We start from the raw sequence: 21,826 nt of genomic DNA, 5'->3' as shown, positions 1-21,826 counted from the left end.
ATCAAGGTTCCTTCTCATGGAGTGGGCCTCCTGAAACCCAATCAGATATTAGTTGGTAATTTCCATGACGTGTGTGCCACAAGCGCACCAGTAAATCTTGTAGACAGGTCTCCGTTGGAGAGTGAAGGCTGTATGGCTGGGTTGGTGTGTACTTTACTCTTCCAGTGGCATGCAGTATATGTTCAAGTTCCAGTATAATGAACAGTAGTCCATAGGGGGTGAAGGTTCTAAATAGGCACCAGCTGGGATTCTCTGTGTCCAATGACTTGTGGAGTTGTTCTCAGCAATAGAATGTTATCATAGTTTGGGGAGAGCCCAAAAGGGTGGACACAAGTTCGGTGGTCCCAGGCCCTGCTTTGATCTAGCACAGAGTCCTCCAGAGTTCCGACCCCACAGGATTCAAGGAGGAGGCTGGCTCTCGAGACACTCCTTGCTCTATTCTTATTAAATTGAAATAAATACATAGTATTAAATTAAGTACAGCATCTATGTAAAGCATTATTAAGTGACACATGCTTGCCACGAGAGGGCACAACATCCCTTGACAGATGACCCTGTGGTTGCTGGGTATGTAACCAGGCACCTCAGGAAGAGAGAGGGTTTCTCTGCTTCACAGAGCCCTCTGGCTGTTGGGATAACAGGCATGAGACACTGAGTCAGGTGTTTTGTTTCTTTATTTTTTCATTCATTCATTCATTCATTCATTCATTCTCCAGCATTATGCCTCTGCACTATAAGATGGCACAAGATCTCATTATAGATGGTTGTGAGCCACCATGTGGTTGCTAGGAATTGAACTCAGGATCTTTGGAAGAGCAGCCAGTGCTGTAAACCTTTGAGCCATCTTTCCAGCCTCCGGCTTTTTTTTTTTAAACTTTAAAAAATATTTATTATCATTGTGAGGGCATTTATGCCTTCTGGAGACCAGCCCTGCTTTGACTGTGAGAATCAAAATGACTAAAAAAAGGGGACAGGGACCCCATAATCCCTTCTCCAACTAAGTCAGATCAGGAGAATTCAAAGTGTACATTTTGCCTTCACACAAATGATTTCCAGCAGCCGGGCCTGTTTGCTTCCTGAAGCAGATGGGCGGGGCGATGTCATCAGGAATCAGCTTCCTGGATGCTCTGGATCCTGAAGACAGCCAGGGGCAAAGGACAGGGACATTTACATGACACAGGGGAAACACTGTGCTCTGTAGGGACAGGAAAGGGCTTCAGGGGAAACTTCTGGGTCCCCTGTATGTTTTCAGGATGGATTGTTAGGTGTTGAATAACTAACTGATTTTATGCTTTCTCATGGGAAGATTTTTTTTTCTCACACTCGCAGCTTTTATTAGTTCCCTGCAGATTTTTGCATAGGATTAAGGGCAATGGTTTCTTCCTGGGCCACTTTTGCATGCCGATTGGCATTTTCCATTATTCAGTTCATGTTTATGCAGATATATTAGTAAGCCTTTTTTAATTTTTTATATTGATTTGTCTTATGGCTGTAGCTTCTGGTATTATTAGGAGACACATTACCAGAACATACTCTGATCCTCCGCCTTATATAATTTTTTCATCACCTATTCTGCATGATCTCTGAGCCTTAAATCTGGGTATTGTTTTGTAGATTTATCAGGTGTGAGAGTTCTTCAGAATTATGCCTTGTGATTGGTTGTGCTTTTCAGTCATGATTGCTGTTGCAAAGAAAAGCTTCTTCTGACAGTGGTGAACTATACTTATCTATGTGCATTATTAAAAATGTTTAGGTTGTAACATCTAACATATTCATGCATGGACTTACATGTATTATAGGGATTTTAAGTAGATAAGTCACAATATGATTGCTTAAAACTCTTAAAAATATTTACTGTTATTTGTCCCACTTCCTTCTTTCATATTTATCCACCTTGATAATTAGGGGACCTTCGCTACATTATCCCAATCAGATCAATTATACCCACCATTTTATTGCTTGCCCAACATATTTTCTTGTTTCTGAAGTTATTCCATGGTGATACTCACATCTGAAACTTTGGAGTTAGATGCCACAGAGTAGAGAATGAGAGATATTTGTCTTCTGGATATGGGTTACCTAAATTATGGTTTTTCTACTTACAACTATTTATGTGTATGATATTTATCATGTTAAGCATATTTATGAGTTTCCATTTCCTACACATTGTGAACACAATAGTAATGAAGGTGACTGAACAAGTATTTCTAGAGTGGGATGATGAGTCATTTTACATATGTCTAGAAAAGGAGAGCAGGGCCAAGTAGTAGATTTATTTATTTTTTCCTTTTAGAAAATTCTCTACTCTGATTTTTGGAATGGCTCAACCTGTATAAAAAACACCCCTCCCTATTCCAGAGATTGATTTTCATCCCTGTTCTATAGAAGAATCTCAAATACCACCCAAAGCCCTGTTATACTCCTCAAAATAACAAAGAAAACAAGTATTTAGTTCATGTACTGTTTATCTCAATTACTATCATGTAATTACATTTTGAATATATATTGTCCATAAATTAATAAGTAACATGCATAACTTAGTAAAATGTGTTTTCAGCAGCAGCTTCTATTCTGAAATAGAATGTCTGTGATTGTGAGACAAAGTGAGGAGTTCTTATTTATGTTTAAATATACATTTCAGAAAAAGGTTACTTAAAAGTATATACATAATTTAATTTTAGTATACTAATGAGTTTTATTAGAAAACTAATACATCAAAATGATCCAATTTTTATTTGCTATTTTTTTGTTTTTAATACATCTCAAAGAGTTCTTATCAGGTCTTAAGAGAATAATGTAGCACTTTGGGAAAAAGATGCATCCCAGAAGTCCTGCACTGGAGGCCAAGATGGAGAAGACTTACACAGCCACCATGGCTTTTCCCTTGGTGCTCTGGTAGACAGTGATGAAGGTGACCCAGACACTGCAGAACACCAGCATGCTGAATGTCAGGAACTTGGCCTCATTGAATGTGTCAGGCAGATCTCTCACTAGGAAAGCCAGAGTGTAACTCCCTAGGGCCAGGGCCCCTAAGTAAGCCAGCACACAGTAGAAAGCAGTAGCTGAGCCCTTGTTGCATGAAATGATGACATGAGCATGTTCAGAGTGTTCATCTGTGTCAATATGGGGAGGAGAGGTTCCCAGCCAGACTCCAGAGAGAATTAGTTGGATCAGGACACAGATGGGGATGACAGCATTATAGATGCCTGACACAAACAACCTCATTGATCTCCCTGGTTTCATTACTCTAAAAGCCAGAATTACAGTTATAGTTTTTGCCAAAATGGTAGAAATAGCCAAGGTGAACACAAGTGCAAATGTTATTTGTTGCAGTATGCAGGAGACATTGTTTGGGTGTCCAATGAAGAAAAAGGAGCAGAGGAAGCAGAAGAGGATGGAGATAAGCAGGATGTAGCTGAGAGTTTGGTTATTGGCCTTAACAATGGCTGATTCTTGGTGTTTAAGGAAGATCCCCAAAACTGCAGTTGTGCTGACTGATAAGCACAGAGCTGTGCAGGCTAGAGCCATGCCCAGAGGATCTTCAAAGGAGAAGAAAGCCACTGTTTTGGGCAGGCAATAGTTTCTCTCAGGGTTTGGGTACTCTTGACTTGGGAGAGGGATGCACACCTGCTGATCTGTGGGGAGGATGTGAATCAACATTTCAGCTTTTACAATTATTTAGTCATTGCACATTTAGTTCATGAGAGTGCTTTCCATTGATGTGTGTAGCCTGGCATATTCTCCTTCCTGATTCTGCCAAGGAAGGATCTCTTTATAATTCCCATTTCTACTGTTTATCTTGTTTAATTCATAATAAGCTTTCTGCTGAAGAATTTATCAGTTTCTCTAAGGCAGTGAAATATATAAATATATTATTCTTATTCAGATGAAGTAATGCTGTCAAGCAATCCTTCAAATGCTTTTTTTATATACTGTGAGTTTCTAAGTATGTACACAAAGTATTTTGATCACATCTGTGTAAAAAAATATACTTCCTTGATTCCACCATTATGGGTTCTTCTCATTTTTATTGTTACTCACAGTTTCAGTGGATATTTGTTAACCCACTTCTATATATTTTTTTCTAAGGTAACATGGGAATAAGTTAGATCTGACCTCCATGGACTATGGAAGAATAATGATTTGGCAGGAAATATACAACACTTGCATAAAAAAAACAGAGCTATCTGCTCAGATCAATCAGTACCTATCTCAGCTGTGGAGGTTGCAAATAAATTTCTATATCTTTAACATCCTTTGACTCAGGACAGGAATCATAATCTTTCATTATTAATTCTAGAATAATCCTGGGAATTATTCTAATTTTCACTCTTGTTCTTTCAGTAATATTCTGAAGACTAAAAAAATGACCTACATGTCATATAATAGTACCATAAATCTATAAAATATTAAATCATAAGGGAGAATGACACAGCCAAATTCACTGAAATTGTTGAGATTCATAAAGCCAGCACCGTTGCTTGACACAATTCCAGATTGTTACGATCATTCTTATTCTATATCTAACTGTTTTTTTCTATGTATTGCATTACAGGGGACTTTCTGCACTATGATTCAATTTCTGTTTGTTTTTTTTCTACAGAAGTTATGTTTATGTCTTTTTATGAAAATTCTAAACTTTATCTGTCCACTGTTTGGAAATCTTTACAAGGCTTGCAGATCATTAAGCACAGACAAGCAGATAGAGAGATGAGGCCATTATTTCAGGAGTTTTCTTGGGGTATATACCCCTAAACAGTATATTGGTGCAGGGTAAACAAAGACAATATGCAAACCCTGAGAGGCCAAGAGATTTGGGTAAATCTCTTGTTTCTTTTATTATAGGCTGAGAACTCCCTGAAAATGTTGTTTAGAGATATGAGGCAATTGACCGTACATTCCTGATGAAATAAAACTCAGTAAATAAGATAAATTGACTAAAATAGACATTTTTCTACTTTATAGCATAGATGATAATACATATAGTGAAGGGAATTATTTATTAGTATTTTCTATTCATAAAAGACAAGTTCATGTATTTTCTATGTCTCTGGACTGCAATTATTCTGCAACACTGCCATCCTAAAAGAAGGCTCTCACACATGTGAACGACCTAAAAAAATAATGAAGAAGTTATAGACACAGCCAAGAAGAGTAGACGGCTGGAAATAATCACACTCAGTGCTGAAATCAATAAAACCAAAATTATTCAAAGAGCCAACAAAACCGTTTTCTGATTTCTTTGAGAAAATCAACAGCATAGACAAACCCTGAACCAAAGTAACAAAAGGCAGAAAGACACTATTGAAATGAACAAAGTAGAAAATGAAAAGTGGGACATAAGAACAGATACCAGGGAAATCAAAAAGAATCTTTAAGTGGTACTTCAAAAGCTTATACTTTACAAAAAAATTATATAGAATGGACAATTTTCTTGATAGATTCCACTTACCAAAGTGAAATGAAAATCAGGTAAATAAATTAAATAGGCCTATCTCCCCTAAGTAAATAGAAGTAATCATCAAAAGTACTCTTCCTAAAAAGCCCTGAGCCAGATGGTTTCTGCAAAGAATTCTACCAGAATTTCAAAGAAGTGCTAACTAAATCCAATACTCTTCAAACCATTCCACAAAATAGAAACAGAAGGAACATTACCAACCTCATTCTCTGAGACCACAGTCACCATGACACCTAAATTGCAGAAAGAGCCAACAAAGAAAGAGAACTTCAGACCAATTTCCCTTATGAACATTGATGCAAATATACTCAATAAAATACTCGCAAACAGAATCCAAGAACACATTAAAGGTATCATCTGCTACCACTAAGTAGTCTTCATTCCAGGCATATATTGATGGTTCAATCAATGGAAATCCACCAATGAAATGCATCATACAAACACACTGAAAGAAAAAACAACAACCCATGATCATCTCCTTAGATGCCTAACAATTATTTGACAAAATCCAACACCTGTTCATGTTTAAAGTTTTGGAAATATCAGGAATACAAGTTACATACCTAAACACAGTAGGCACAGTATACAGCAAGGCTATAGCCAACATCAAACTAAATTGAGAGAAACTTAAACCAATCCCACTGTAATCAAGGACAAGGCAAGGATGCCCACTCTCTCCTTATCTCTTCAACACACTTGAAGTCATATAGCACACTGCAAGAAATTTATCCCATGGTAGCATTTTATTGTAGAATATAAAGAAATATTTAATTAATCTTTCAACATTTTATTGTTTTAAATAAAAGATAAAAAGTTCTGTTTCTTATAAAATTGCCTAAGGGTTGGCTTTTTTCAGTTTAATAAATAAGAACAGATTCTCATCATTATAATAATGCGTATTCCCTCTGACTTTATTTTTTATAAAAAATTTAATTTAAAATAACATATTTGCCTCACTATATCTCTTTTTGTTCTTCTTTCCAGACCTTCTCCTGGACCCATGTTATATTTATTATCTCTCAAATTCATGGACTCTTTCTCATTAAATGTTGTATTTGTGTCTTTGTGTGTGTGTGTTTGTATTCATAAATACTACTTGCTCATTCCATGCAATGTTACATGTATATGTTATCACACGGTTGACCACAGGCAGCCATACTTTTACTTACGATGATTGGCTTTTTCTGCTATTGTTGATACTTGAAATGTCAACTATAATTGTTTTAATTGCTGTTCCATTTCTTGTGCATTGAGGAAACAATTACACATCTACTTTTCCTGGAGTTACTTTCAGGCACCAATCATTACATTTGTTTATTACAGAAATATAATTTGTCCTTGGACAACTGGATATCTCACATTCAATGGGGAGCCTATTGCATGGATCACTGTAAGAGTTGAGATGGCCATTCTAGGCACCAAAAGGAAAGTAGGTTTTTTTGTAGGTTGATTTTTAAGTAGGTTGATTTTGACACAATAGCAAGAGAACTGCCACTCAAACCTTCACACATTGAGAGGAATCAGCAGTGGTTACTAATGGATGCAGGAATGAGTGAAAGAGACATAGGGAAGAGCACTACATTATGACACCATGGTCACTTCTTAGATTTCCTGTTCTACATTCCCAAGCAGTTTGAGGAAAGATATTATTTTTATACCTGTCTACTTGGAAATGTGCTGCTCTGGACAAAATACACAAGAAAAACAGCAGACAGGTCTTTCTTCTTGTGGAACTTTCCAGAATCCTGGACCACAGCTCTGTGCACATACAGATTGAGGAGTCTGAGGCAATACAGAAAAACTCGTAGTAATATTTTACATTAATTTAAAATACTTTATGCTAAATAGCTTAAATGCATACATCCTATGTAAAATCTATGTATTTATGAGGAACTCAGAGGTTTTAATATGGGAGTGTAGAATGGAGTAAGTTAGCACATTTCCCAATGCTAAATGTTCAACATCCCTTTATGGTGTCTAAACTATGACTCACTTCTTCCTAGCTTTTGCAAAATGTGTACAATATCCATATATTCTCTCCTGTGAGGTAGCAAGCCAGAACTCATTTTTCATATAAATTATGGAACTGTTGGATTGTCAGACAGAAATCCAGTCACTCCTGCCTCATCTATTTCTACCTTTACATTTCTAGTCCTGTAGTAATACCCGCATACTCTCCTTCAGCTGCAAAAGGAAGTTCAATTTTCTCATGAAAGATGGTTTGGTCTTTGGTGAAATATGATCTATTACTGTGACTTTTACCCTTGACTCTCAATGCTAGGAATAGTTCTATGCTTTCTTTTCAAACATTAGTGACATTGTCACATAAGATTTTTTCCAGTTGCACTTTAATTAATCATATTAAGTACTAAACTTCTAAGACAACTTTAGTTTGTTATATGTTAGAAATTGTGTAGGAGAGGAACTATTTCTGTCTATTCTTAGACCTCTTTTCTGCCTTGATTTGGATTCAGTTTCTGTCTCATAAATATGAATATATTAACAGGAATATGCTTCTGGATAACTGGCTCAGAAGTTAAGAGTGCACACTGCTTTTGCAGAGAAATACAAGTTTCTGACACATATTTCTGGCAGCTCATATACATTGATTACAGAAATGGGTTGTATCTAAATCCATAGTTTATTGTTCATGCTAGTTCACAAGCTTGTAAAACTATTGATATGCTTTAGTATAAATTGTGTGCATGGAAGGATGCTTGAGCATGATCATGCATGTATAATAAAAATATGTGATTATATACATAGGTTTGTATGCACGTGCGTGTACACACAAAAAAACCCACACACTTACACATCTATATATTTAACCAAGAACATTCAGTCATTCACTGTAGCATGAATGAACACACACTGAAATTCAATTCAGGTAGATCTATCTATAGGAAGTACTTGTTTTTATGTATATTTGTATGTGCATATATAGATATACATAATTGTGAAATGCTGGTTTATTTCTGAATTAAAGTAATCAAATAGGAGTGAAGAGTTGATTTAGTGTTTAACATGCTTGTCACATGAACATGAATACCTGGACTTTATCATGCTGAAGAGATGGAAATAAAAGTTGGGTGAAGAAAATATACCTCTAATAGGAATTTTGTGATCATAAAGACAGTAAGAAAGTCAAGGAAACTCTGTCTACTGAATACTGTAAAATCAATAACCAAAGGTTTCAGAGAGAGAGACTGATAAAAATATAAGGGTGAGCAACAGAGGAAGATAACCAGTGTTGGGTGTGGACCTAACAAGTATATGTGCTCAGTCACACACAAACTCACAATAACAATAGAGCTAGGATCATAGAATATATGAATCATTTTAAATTTTTAAAGAGACATCACACAGTCAGGGAGACAAGGCACATACATAAACATAATAAAGGTAATGTACAGCAAGCCAATAGCCATCATCAAGTTAAATGTTCAGAAACTTCAGCGTTCCCACTAAAATCAGTGACAAGGCTGCCAATCTCACCATATCTCAATACAGTGCTTGAATTTCTACCTAGAGCAATTAAACAAGTGAAGGAAATCAAAGGGATATAAACTGGAAGATAAGAACATGAACTACCACTATTTACAGATGATAAGTGACCCCCAAGATTCTAACACAGAACTCCTCCAGTGGCTAAAAAATTTCAGTGAAGTGTCTGGATACAAAATTAACTAAAAAATTCAAAAAAATTCAGTTGACCTTCTGTACACAAGCAACAATAGGGCTGAGAAATAAATTAAGGAAACAACACACTTTACAATAACCACAAATACTACAAAATATCTTGGTGTAACTCCAACAAAGAATTTGAAAGACCTGTATGACAAGAACTTCAAGTATTTGAACAAAAGAAAGTGAAGCTTTTTCGAAGATGGAAAGATCTCCCATTATTGTGGATCAGTAGAATTTAGATACTAAAAACAGCAGTCCTGCTGAAAGCTATCTACAGATTCAGTGCAATTCCCATTAAATTTCAACACAATTCTTTACCGACCTGGAAAGTGCAACAATTAATTTCGTATGGAAAAATAAAAAACCCAGATTATCTAAAACAATTCTGTACAATAAAAGAAGTTCTGGCAGTATGATCATCCCTGATTTCAAGCTATACTACAGAGCAATAGTAACAAAAATTGCATGATTTTGGCAAAGAAACAGACAGATTGGTCCATGGAGACAAACTGATGGTCTACCTGGATGCCTGCATGTAGAAAATGCAAATAGAACCTTATGTATGACCCTGCACAAAATCCAGGATGACTTTGATATAGACTTTGACATAAAATCAGAGACTCTAAATCTATTAGAAGACAAAATGGTGAAAAAATCTGGAACTCATGAGCATAGGAGGCAATAGAACAACAACAGCATAGGCTCTGAGATTAACAATTAATAAAAGGGATCTCATAAAACTGAAAGGCTTCTGTAAGTCAAAGGACACTGTTGATAGAACAAAACGACAGCCTACAGATTGAGAAAAGATCTTCATTAACCCTACATCACATAGAGGACTAATATCCAAAATATACAAAGAGCTGAAAAAAAAACATGAACAAATAAAATAATCCAGTTAAAACATGTTGAGAATTCACAATAGGAATCTGAAATGGCTGAGAAGCACTTAAATGCTCAGTGTCCATAGCCATCAGAGAAATGTGAATCAAAATGACTTTAAGATTCCATCTTAATCCAGTCAGAATGGCTAAGATCAGAAACTCAAGTGACATGACATGCCAGAGAGGCTATGGATAAAGGGGAACACTCCTCTGTTACTAATGGAAGCAGAAACTTCTACAACCTCTCTGGAAATCAAGCTGCACTTTCTCAGAAAGTTTGGAATAGTTCTACCTCAAAACCCCTGATATACCACTCTTGGGCAAATAGCCAAAAGATGATTCACTATACACAAGGAAATTTGTTAAACTATTTTCATTACAGCTATATTTTAATAGCCAGAAACTGGAAACAACAGTTATGTCCCTCAAGCAAAGAAAGGGTAAAGAAATTGTGCTATATTTACACAATGAAACAGTACTCAGCTATTAAAAATAAGGAAATCATGAAATTTGCCAGCAAATGTATGGAACTAGAAAAGATCATCCTGAGTGAGGTAACCCAGAAGCAGAAAGACACACATAGTATATACTCACTTATAAGCAGATATTAGACCTAAAGTACAAGATAAATATACTACAATCCATTGACCCAAAGGAGCTAAGTAAGAAGGAGGGCCCAAGGAAGGGTGCCAAAATGTCACTCAGAAGGGGAAATAGATTATACAGCAGAAGTGGGTGAAGAAGGGGAACTGGAAAGGAGACTTAATTTGGAGGGAAACATGGGTGGGGATCAGATGTGGAGACAATGGAGGTGGAAGGTTATAGGGCTGGGAACAAGAAGGGAACACAAAGGGAGTCATTGCTTTGTCAAGATGGAGGTCAGTGACAGTGTATGCTCCCGGGAGGATATGGGTGTGCCTCTAGCTGAGACCCCTAACAGGGAGGAAAACCTGAAGCCTGAAGTTACCACCTCCTAGCCAGGCAGGACTACTGAAGTGAAGGGAAAACAACCCATCAACAAAAACCTTGATCCAAACATTACCCTTCCTACAAGAAGTGGGAATAAAGAGGGAACAATGATTGAGGGTAAGTCCAACCAGTAATTGGCCCATCCTTAGACCCACTGCACAGTAGAGAGCCTTACAGGATAGTTGTCTGGGAGGCTCCACCTGGAGGGAACAGGAATAAGAACAACAGATGACTAACTCAGACCCATGGGAGCTTACAGAGACTGACACATTAACTAAGGAGCATGTATATGTGGACCTAGTTCCTCTGCACATATACAGATAATGAGTACTTTGGTCTTCATGTGGGTCACCTGGCAAGTGGAGCTGGGAAAAAGGGTTCTAACCTGGACTTTATTGCCTGCTTTTGGAGCACTTCCCCCTGACAGGGCTGCCTTGCCTGGCCTCAGTGGATGCTGGTATACTAAGTCTTGATGGGACTTTATGTGTTGGAAAGAGTTGATATGGTAGGAGGGGAGATCCTTTATTCTTGGGGGAAATCAGAAAAGAGGGAGAGGGAGAAGCTAGGAGGTGAGGAGGGTGGGACCACCCGTGGGATGTAAAGAAAATAAACTGAAATTATATATATATATATAATTTCAAACAGACATCACATAATCAATTTTAATATTCTTTACAAATATTTCTCTACATATTAAATATCGAAAAATTTCAGACCTGATTGAAGTTGCTTGGCCATTTAACTAGAACTTCATTAATGAAAAGGCCTTGATCTTGTGGACTCTTGAAGATAAACTCTCCCACTTTAACTAGTAATGAATTATGCATAGTATGTTCCACAAAATTTTGAATATCATACATTTCTATAATATTCTTGTTTTCATTAAACTTATTTCATCTCCAGCACCATTTGTCACTTTAATTTTCCTCAGAAATGGATGCAGCTGAAGAGAGACATCATTTGATATGAGTGGGCCATACAAATTACTGATTGATGATCTTTAAGAGAGATCCATTCTCTCTCTCTCCCAAACATGGCTATCTTTCTGAAGAGGCTTAGTTTAGGTGTCTCCCCATTTGTTTTAGTGAGACTGAGGAGTTTAAGTTAGCCCGAGTATACCTCCATTTTGAAATAAAGAGCTATCTTGACTAGGAGCTGAATTCAGGTACCAGGAAATACCACAGAATGTACATTTGGCAGAAAACGAAGTTAACTCTCTTAGCAACAGCCTCCAGGAAATATTACAGAATAAATGCTTCATAGAAAATAGAGACAATCATCCTGGCAAAATTCAATGAGAATTGGTTGAGAATCGGCTGAGAAAATTCTCCCCAATGTTTCAGATATAGTTCAGAAGAATAGCAATTGTGATTGTATGCCTTAGGTAATTGTGATTCAGAGAAGGTCACTTCACCCCTCTAACTTTTACCTAATTCTGTAATATCAAGGCATGTGCCCCCCCTACACTTGCTGTCATGGAAACTCCCTGATCACAGACTTCCCCTTTAAAAACCCTGCTCACTCAGGGCTCAGAGTCCCACTTCTCTATTGCTGCGTTGGTGAGACTTGGGTCCCAAGTACAATTGCTCTCTTAATAGCTCTCTTGTTATTGCATCAAGTCATCTCCTGTTGGTCTCTGAGTGTCCTGTGATCCTGGCATTACAAGATAAACAGGTCTCCCCATGAAAATAATGCAAGAGTTACTGAACACAAGAAGAAATGTGTACGTTATGGAAAATGTAAACCTTGTTCTTACAGGGAACAAGGCCCTGTGAACTTCCTCAACACCAGCAAAATGTGTCTAATCAGAAAATGTAGATTTTTGTAGAAAATATTTTGTGTAATAATGTAAATAACATCATTTCAGTGTATGCATATGTATTAAGATATCTCCATTTTTATGTCACACAATGAATATGAGTGTATTTCAAAAGGTATGCATGTATATACAGAGTACCTTGATGTGATAATATTAGTAGGAGTTTATGTAAAGCTCCAAATTGATTTAAAAATGTATATTAAATATGTACAAAATTTATGTCATTTATAACTCAGGAAACTGAAAAGAGACCCACTGCCTGCCTTCATTTCTCTTTGGTTTGTTTTCTGTCACAGCACTTGACTTTCAGCTTTGATATGAACACTATGTGGGACAATATGCACTACAAATGTGCCTGGTGCCTCTGGAGGCCAGAAGAAGGTGCTGGATCCCCCCTGAAGTGGAGTTACAGTTGTAAGCTTTTATCTAGATACCAGGAACCAAGTATGAGTCTTCTCAAGAGCATGAAGTACCTCTAAACACTGAGTCACCTCAGGTATCTGGATATGTGTTATTTTTGTTTATTGCATACAAGTATATATATATTTACATACAAAGCTAATGCCTGAAGCCTGCATAGAGCAAAAGAGTGTGTCAGATTCCTTGGAGCTGAAGACAGTTATTCGCCACCAGATGTGTGCCAACAATTAAACTCGGGTAACCTTCATGAAAAGCACATGCTTATAACTGCTGAGTCATGCCTCCACCATGATTTAATTACATGTCTAACAAATTAAACAGGTTAATACTTCAACTTATGATATTCAATGTTGTGTTACCTAATTCCAACTTGTGTTATAAAGAACTTTTGCTTAGGTACTCTGTTATCTATAGAAGGGATATAGTAACTTACCTAAGATCACATCTCTGGAAAGCCATGTTGACATCACAACATGTCTATGGAAAGCTGTGTCATTGTCTATGTTAAATATTATTGTTTTCTATGATTCTCGAGATTACATAATACACTATACTTTCAGAATTTATTTTTATTTATCTATCTTTGATAGAATTTAAAATTAAATTGACTTGTTCAACAGTCTTCTTGATACCCTATTTGAAGGTGATCATCAGGGCTCATATATGTGGATGAGTCCTGCTTTATATCTTGTTGTTTTAAAACACGAACACATCCATTTATTACTAATGCATGGAGATATAGCCTTGGCTTATGAACACTGTTTGTGCTCTAACCTTTAAGATGAAAGCACAGTTTGGATCTAACTTCATTTTACACAATTAAGAATAAAGAATTTGTAAAAGCAATTACTTTCCAATTAATCATGACTCTAGAACAGGCAATTTATTTACTACAAAAATTTCCTCCTATGGTCTTGTGATATTAACATAAATTGAATTTTATGTGATAAAGCACCTTTGGATATGGTTTCTATGTCTATATCTTATGGCACATGACCATATTCCATGAATGAACATAAATTTTGATTATTGAACTTGCTTTATTTTTACATGGATTACATTTACTTCTTACAGAATTCCATATTGCACTACAAAACATTTGTTAAAAGATATACAAACTTACTGTCTTCAAGTCAGTGCTTTCAGTCCCAAAATCATATAAGACAATTACAGACATATACACATACACTGTTACAGAACCATTTTCCATTTTAACTTATACTTTTAATTATTAGATGAAAATGTTTTATTGGATTGACCACAGTAAATTACTTAGTAATAATGTTAGATCCTGAGGTTCCCTTGCTTATGAGTGAGGCTTACCTGCCATGGTAGAAGCCAGTCTGTGTTTCTGTCTTCCATAGATCCCATTTCAGTTTTCTTCAATAGCATTTTATCGAGGGCATGGGCCATTGCATGCATTGCATTCCATATGGAATAGCTGGGCTCAGAAATGGTCATCATATCAAATTTTTCATGCTTAATCTTTAGGGAAATATTTGCTGGGCAAGGTTTAAGAACTTTACATGGCAAAGCAGAAAGTGAACACAAAAAAACGTCCATCCAGAATTTATAGAAGTAAAAATCTCCTGGGTACTGGTTTGGTGTAAGATCCTCAAGAAAGTTCTTGAAGCCGGGGATAGTTCTCTTCTTTGAAAATGAGACACTTCCTCTGAAAAAGTTTATCAAATGATACTCCTCTGCTGCAGACTCTAAATATATGAAGTGCTGCTTTGCCATGATCCACACCTTCCCTCTGGCTAAAATGATTTTATTAGCAATGCAGAACAACAGCAAGTCATCAATATCACCATAGAATACCTGCACATTTACTTGTGTATGTTGGTTCAAGTCCACCAAATCAGCAACATTTTGTAACCTTAGCTTCCAATAAGGAGGGAAGTTTTGTGTAAAAGCCACACAGATATCTTCTGTTGACATCTCTTCTTTCAGGTGAGAGAGGAACTCCTTTCCTTTCAGATCATCAACCACAAAAAGCCCCACCCAATTCCAGCCGAAGTATAGCAATAAAGAGATCACCCCATGGGTTAAACCTCTGTCTTTAGGAGACATCTGATAAAGGGATGGGAATGTAACTATGTCCCTTAGCTCAGTATCAAAAGGTCTGTATGTGACCTGAAGAAGTAAAGAAAAAATAATGTGATTCTGATGTTCTAGGTATTTGGGGTCATCACCCTAATAGAGAAAATGGATTCATTATTCCCATATGAATTGTTTAAGTGAGTGATAGTAATCAGAGTTACACTGTGGGCTTTGTACTCTTGATTTTTCCTGACACTTTATACTTACCCAATAGTTTATCTGTTTGTACTAACACCTTCTGATGAATGCTTTGCTTCAGTATAGGTTTACAATAGTCAGTAGTGGAAATATACCTAAGTAGATATTCTCTATGACCGCTCTTCTGAGTTCTATTATCCTGAGTGAGATCTTAAAATTTCTTTGGAACATTTTCACTGGTGACCATCTTGAGGATTTTTCCTAATTTAGTTACATGTTCTATGCTTTCTATTTTCTTATGTCATATATTGACCACTGTATGAGTTATGAGATGTTTATATGGTAAATTGGACACATAGATATCTGTGTTTTAGAGTTTGACTTGTGACCAAATACAGCCTGGGTATCCACAGTACATCTTGCCAGCATTTGGAAATAGACTCATGAGCACTGCTAAGTGATCTGCTTTGAAATTCTCAGAATGTACTGCTCATTCTTTTCACCACGCCCTTTCCACTGTTAATCATTGCCATATCAAAGTAATTCATTCACTACTATTTGAAATCTGCCTATAGTAAACATAAACCACTTATTTGTTTTCTTTTGGTAATATTTTCCTATGTGACTATGAACAAAAATACTCTTCTAACTTACTTGTGGGACTTTGTAGAGCTCCAAAAGTGTTCCAATAGCAGCAGAAAATTCCGGCCTGGTTCCTGAAATGAGTCCTAGAGCTTTGTGTTGTGTTTTGCATTTGTAATTAGGGATAAAATCACTACTTCCAGACAAGAACATCAGAGGGCCCTCCAAGGTTCTATTGTTAGAATTAAAGGCATTGTAGATATGGAAGCCCATGGTCACATTAGGAAGCAATTGAGATTCCTTATTGATTTCCTCAATGGCAAAGTATAGGGTCAGCATAATTTGATAGTTTTTCCATCTCAATCTAAACACATAGAGATAGAAAGATGATTATACATAGTCAAGTTTCTTCAGAAAGTTTTTATCAAATTCAGGAACCTAGAGGTCTTACTCCTTGACTTTTCCTATGACTAATGAAGCTTCTGTGACTAAGTCCATGACAAATCAGGAACATCATGGAATGGCTACTAAACTCTCAGAAATTAAACTGCATCTAGTAATTGTTTTTTGCTGTGCATTGTCACTTATCTGTGTCCTATGCTTGCTGAATATGTAGGTGGTGATGATGTTTTTGTTCATGGAAACATTGGGATATGGAAGAGTTACTAAGGTGTTCACTAGGAATGTGAATAACCACTTCATGTCCTTTTATTTTGAAATGATTCAATTTCATACTCACTTAAAAATTGTAACAAGTTTGTTTGTATGCATTCCTAGTGTTAACGTGTCTCTTTGGGGAATAGGCAGATGTCCAGGCATCTAAGCACACTGACCCCTTTGAATAAAAGCTAGTATCAGTTCTCAGTGCCCACAGGGTGGCGTTGGAACCATGTGTAGCTCTAGGTCATAAGACCCCACCTGGCATCTTTGGGCACCAGGCACATCTGTGGCATTCACACATATAGAAAAAGGTAATCACTCAAGGACATGAAAAAATATATACCTGTGTAAAATAGTGTTCTGGGGCCTTGAGAAATGACTGATATGTTATGACTACTTGCTTCTCTTGTGAAACCCTGCTTCTCTTGAAACCCTGATTCAAGTTTCAGTAGTCAGTTTTAGGTTCCAATAATATGAAACACCATTTCTAGGGGATCTGTGTCCTCCACTGGCCTCTGACAGAACCGTGAACACAAGTGGTATATACACAAACATGTAAGCAAAACACTTGTAAACATAATGTAAAAAATAATAAATTTTTACAAAAGTCTAAAAAGTAGTAACTAATGGAAAGGTATTTCTCAAAGTTTGAAGGAAACCCCCAAGTACATTAAGACAGTACAAAAGTGCTCTCAAGGGGAAGATGTGTAACTTTGTTGCAGGTAGGTGGTCTAAACTGTCTCACTCATGGCCTTCATTGTTTGCAGATTGGTTCTCAGAAGCTTCTTTCAAAACCTGTGTTAGAAAAGAGTCTGGGTGACAATTAGAGAGGGACCTTAACAGAAATCATGAACCTGAAGGCTACTGGGTTCTACTGAAGGAACGATTCTGCCTTCAGATCTGCCATCACCAGGAAGAAACACCATTTGTTTGTACTACAGTAACTTGAGATATATGGCCAGATGAGAATGTATTGGTCAACACCAGGCCATTAGGAACAACTGAGGGAAAGAAAATGAGTCTTTCCCAGGGGTTATCCTACAGAAAATATTGAACTGTATGAATGTGTACATGTATCAATGAGATCTCCTGGAAAGACCTTTGTCTGCAAAGACTGGCAATAAAAACATTAATGATGTGGAGAAATTGGAATGTAATAGTTTTAAGGGTTCATTACCATAGTCCAGGATACCTGCAGAACCCCAAATAACCATTTCTTGGACACCTCTGCTTTTGAGTTGATCTCCTATAGATAATGAAAAAAATAATTTTGGAAAGTAGTAAGCCAACACTCCTCTGGCTTCTGCCAATCTAAAAGACAAGAATGGCATCATATAATATCTTGGGTCTGTATGGTAACTTTCTCCATCTTGCTGTTAACCTCCTCTCTGATGTTTCCAGCAATGTATTGGATTTATAGCTTTCTTTATTCTGTTACTATGAAAACTGCATGAAGCTGCTTCCATGTTATAACACAGAATTTGGGATAATGTAAATTGTGTTCAAAGACTCTCAAATTTATTCAACAATAAATTCTCTCTTTTTTTCAATTTTAGCTGAGGGCTGATGTTTTTCAAATCACATAAAAGTAATACAAAAGACTAAACAATGGATCCAGTTGTTTATATCCATATAATTATTCATTTATATATGTGTAACAGAAACTCCACATGAAGATTATCAGAGCCACTCAAACAGAGACCAGAGGGTTCTAGAGAGTCTGAAGCACCAACCAAGGACAATGCATGCCTGGACTTAGGTCCTCTACATATAATTAGCCGAGGAGGTGATTAGGCTTGATGTGGGCCCAGTAGTTAGGGGAGTGGGAGATATTTCTCACATAGACTATGTTTTCAGTTTGTTAATCAATTTCCACTAATGGTACTGCTCTAAAAGAGCAAAGGGGAGGAAGACAAACTCAGTCATAAGACTACAGGAGTTGGGGTGTGTAGTTATGGGACAGAATAGGAGAGGGTGATGTAGGAGAGAGATTTGGATTGGAAGGAGAAGAGAGTGTGGCATATGACTAAGGTGTAACTTGACTTAATAAAAACATTCAAGTGAAAAATTATGGTAATATATTAGATGCTCTCCCTCAAGTCCCTCAGAGTTCTGCTGAATATGGAATTAAGGAATTTAATGAGAAAGGCTTTGTCTGACAGACTTCATGAGTCAGTAGCTATGGCTATCCACAAATAAGGTGGGAAGAAATGGCCTTTTCATTGATCATATTTCAACTGTGGTAATGCTGAACCATGAATTGCCACATGCTTCTTCCACTAATACATCCATGTCCAAACAATGGACATTGTTGAGTTAAATGCCATATTTGGCCTGGCTAAGGTAGGATAATTTTCCCATGGTTCTCCTCCATAAAAAAATCTCTCAATCCTCACGAGTCTGGTGTTTGGAGGCTGATGATGCCCTGTGTGGCAGCTGAAACCTTAATCCTGTTTTGTGTAGCATCCAAAAGCTGTCAACCTCTGCTCCCTACAAAGTCTTTGAGATTGCCATGGAGGATCCCAGACTGGGTGCTCAGGTGTCCATTAAGTGTCTGTCATTTTGACTCATATAGAGGCCAATTGGATTATACTCCCTGTCAATTTTACCCCTCTCAGATCTCTTGATGTGTTGACAGCAAGTTGTCAGGACAGAAATTTAGCACAGGTAATAAAACCTTAGGCAGCTTCTCTAAACAAGGCTGCATCTGCACGGTCCATCTGTATCATACATGAAAGTCAGGCCTTATTTGTTTCTACAGCTCCTAGGTTCCCTGCTGAAGAAGGCATTACCTTGCTGTGAAAAATCTAATATCACAAAATTAGATTTAAATGAAATTCAAACTGAAGCTACTAATACATAAAAGTTTGCTTTTTATGGTTCTTTAATTTAAAATAACTTGTTTCTCTATCATTTCTCCCAATAATCAGACATCTTTGTCTCCTGGTGAATGCCTGTAGGGGGAACAAACACTTTAAAGTTAATGGAAATTTTGAATGTCTAAGAAAGTGATTTAAGGTGTGTAAATGTCTGAGAAGTGGTTTAAAATATGTGAAAATGAGACTTAAAGATTTCAAAACTTCAGAGTTTTAAAATATGAATCAATGGAGTCCTGATATGCTATGAAAACCTTCAGGTGATAGCACTGGCTTCTCTCTCATAGTTACAGAATCAAACTTTTTAATGTCCTTCCATTCCTGCTGAAGATATACTTCAGTGCTTCTCATTGTGCTGAAAACTTATCTTTCATTGCATATTCAAAGAGAAGAAAGGTTTTTCATTTTTTTTCTAGCCTAGAACCATACTTTTTGGTGCTCAAGCTTTAGCTGTAAAGCATGAGTCTACTCCTGGTGTTTACAAACACTTTCTTTTCTTACAATGGGGGTTTCAGTGTGGATTAGAGATTGTGGTCATGTTAATATATTTAAAACTTTTATATCTTCATGTAAACTTTAAAAAACTATGATTTATGCTTCAAGGAATTGAGACTTCATCCACCTATCCATGTCAAACAGAATCTAGATTAAGACTTTTGTCAATTAACAATTCAGTCTTTTCTATCTTTTGTCTATATTTGTGCATGGGCTCTTTCATTCCCCCTGTGTTAGGATTCCTTCTCTCTCCAGATGGAGTGGGCTACTGAACTATGGTTTCTCTATCTTGTGAAAGCATTCCTAAGAGGTCTTTACTTACAAAATAAATTAGGTATTTTTTTTCTAATTCAAATATTCCATAACAATACAACTGCCTGGATCACAAGTTTTTATGTTTTTTTCCTGCTCAGAGAGGAAATATGTATTGAGGTTTCAAGAAGACACTTCTCAATAAGTGACCATTCTAATCCTGAAACTGATGTTCAAATGAACAGAATTACCAATTATAGCATCTACAGAGAAACAGGAATATGAAAAGGCTTAATGATTCCTCCAATTTATCATAAATAACCAACAACCTAACACACAGTTTCTTAGAGAGAGAAAGTGGTAAATGAATACTTCAGAAAGTAAAGAGATGAACAACAGAAAATAAGACAGAACCAAGCAATGAATTTAACTGGGCATAGAGAAAATATTCAACAGTCTCCAGGAGAACTTGAATAAGGGATAGAATAAACAGCAATACCCAGGAAATAGTACCATATAAGACAAATCACAAGACAAAATTTAGATTCTGGGAGAGGAGAAGGACAAAAAGAAAAGGTTGGAAATGAAAATCATATCAAATCAAATCACGGAACACTCGGTTTCCAGCAAAGCTTACTAAGCAGAAGACAGAATATGGGCACGAAAGACATGATTTTCAGAACACTGCATTATAATATCAATGATAAATAAAAAGTCATAAGTATGACCACAGTATCTAAACTCTGAGATACTTTAATGATACTAAAGACATAACGCATGAAACTGAAAATTCTAAGATTTGTACTGGGAACATAGGGATATTCAAGTTCACTTTAGCAGAAATTCTGCAACTCTCTGGAAAGAAACTGATATTCAAACATAAGACATTTAGATGGACAAATAGAGCTGAGAAGATGGAAACTTATCTTGACATATTAGAGTCAGTGTTTTAAATATATATAACTCTGACCATGGAATCACACCATGGGGCAGACACAAAAGTTGGTTTTATTCTATCCCTGATTTCTTTCTGACTGGAAACATAACAAAGAGAAGTGGAAATCTCTGCAGATGCACCATGAAGCAGAAAAAAAAATGTGAAACTGTTTTTCACATTGTTCTGTATCTACTTTATTATTCTCAATGGAATTACATGTGTTTAGCAGGTCATGTACTATCTTGTAGACAGAAAAACCATAGGACATTCAAGCAAGTACTCACAGTTAGCCTCCCATAGATGACTTGGTTCTCTGTCAAAAAAGTTCTGGACGTTGTAAGGTAGATCAAGTGGGGTGGAAATGGGGATAAATGCAGCGAGGTTAACATCTGCTTCCATGTAGGTGTTGGGCTTTGAGTAATGACCACAAATCAACAGAGGCATACTCATTGATACATACACAGGTCGCAGGAGGAGGCTGAAGAAAAGCAAAGGAAGGGACATGTCAGACTCTTCACTACACAGAAACAGTCCCCTGCATTGAAG

General features: G+C 36.6%; 1 protein-coding gene across 1 annotated transcript; it reads right to left on the bottom strand.

Annotated features, from left to right (window-relative positions):
* Positions 1–2,751: 2,751 nt before the first annotated feature.
* LOC110542576 (vomeronasal type-2 receptor 116-like) lies at positions 2,752–16,424 on the bottom strand (the record flags this gene model as incomplete). The annotated part of the gene is given in 6 exon segments (XM_060376608.1): positions 2,752–3,635; positions 7,117–7,240; positions 11,715–11,887; positions 11,890–11,941; positions 14,561–15,373; positions 16,133–16,424. Coding segments are annotated over 6 exon segments (2,338 nt in total), but the record flags the coding sequence as incomplete, so codon positions are not given.
* Between the last annotated feature and the right edge of the window lie 5,402 nt (positions 16,425–21,826).

Source organism: Meriones unguiculatus (assembly GCF_030254825.1).
Source record: "Meriones unguiculatus strain TT.TT164.6M chromosome 13 unlocalized genomic scaffold, Bangor_MerUng_6.1 Chr13_unordered_Scaffold_64, whole genome shotgun sequence".
NCBI classification, from domain to species: Eukaryota; Metazoa; Chordata; class Mammalia; order Rodentia; family Muridae; genus Meriones; species Meriones unguiculatus.
This window is presented reverse-complemented; position numbering and strand designations above follow the sequence as displayed.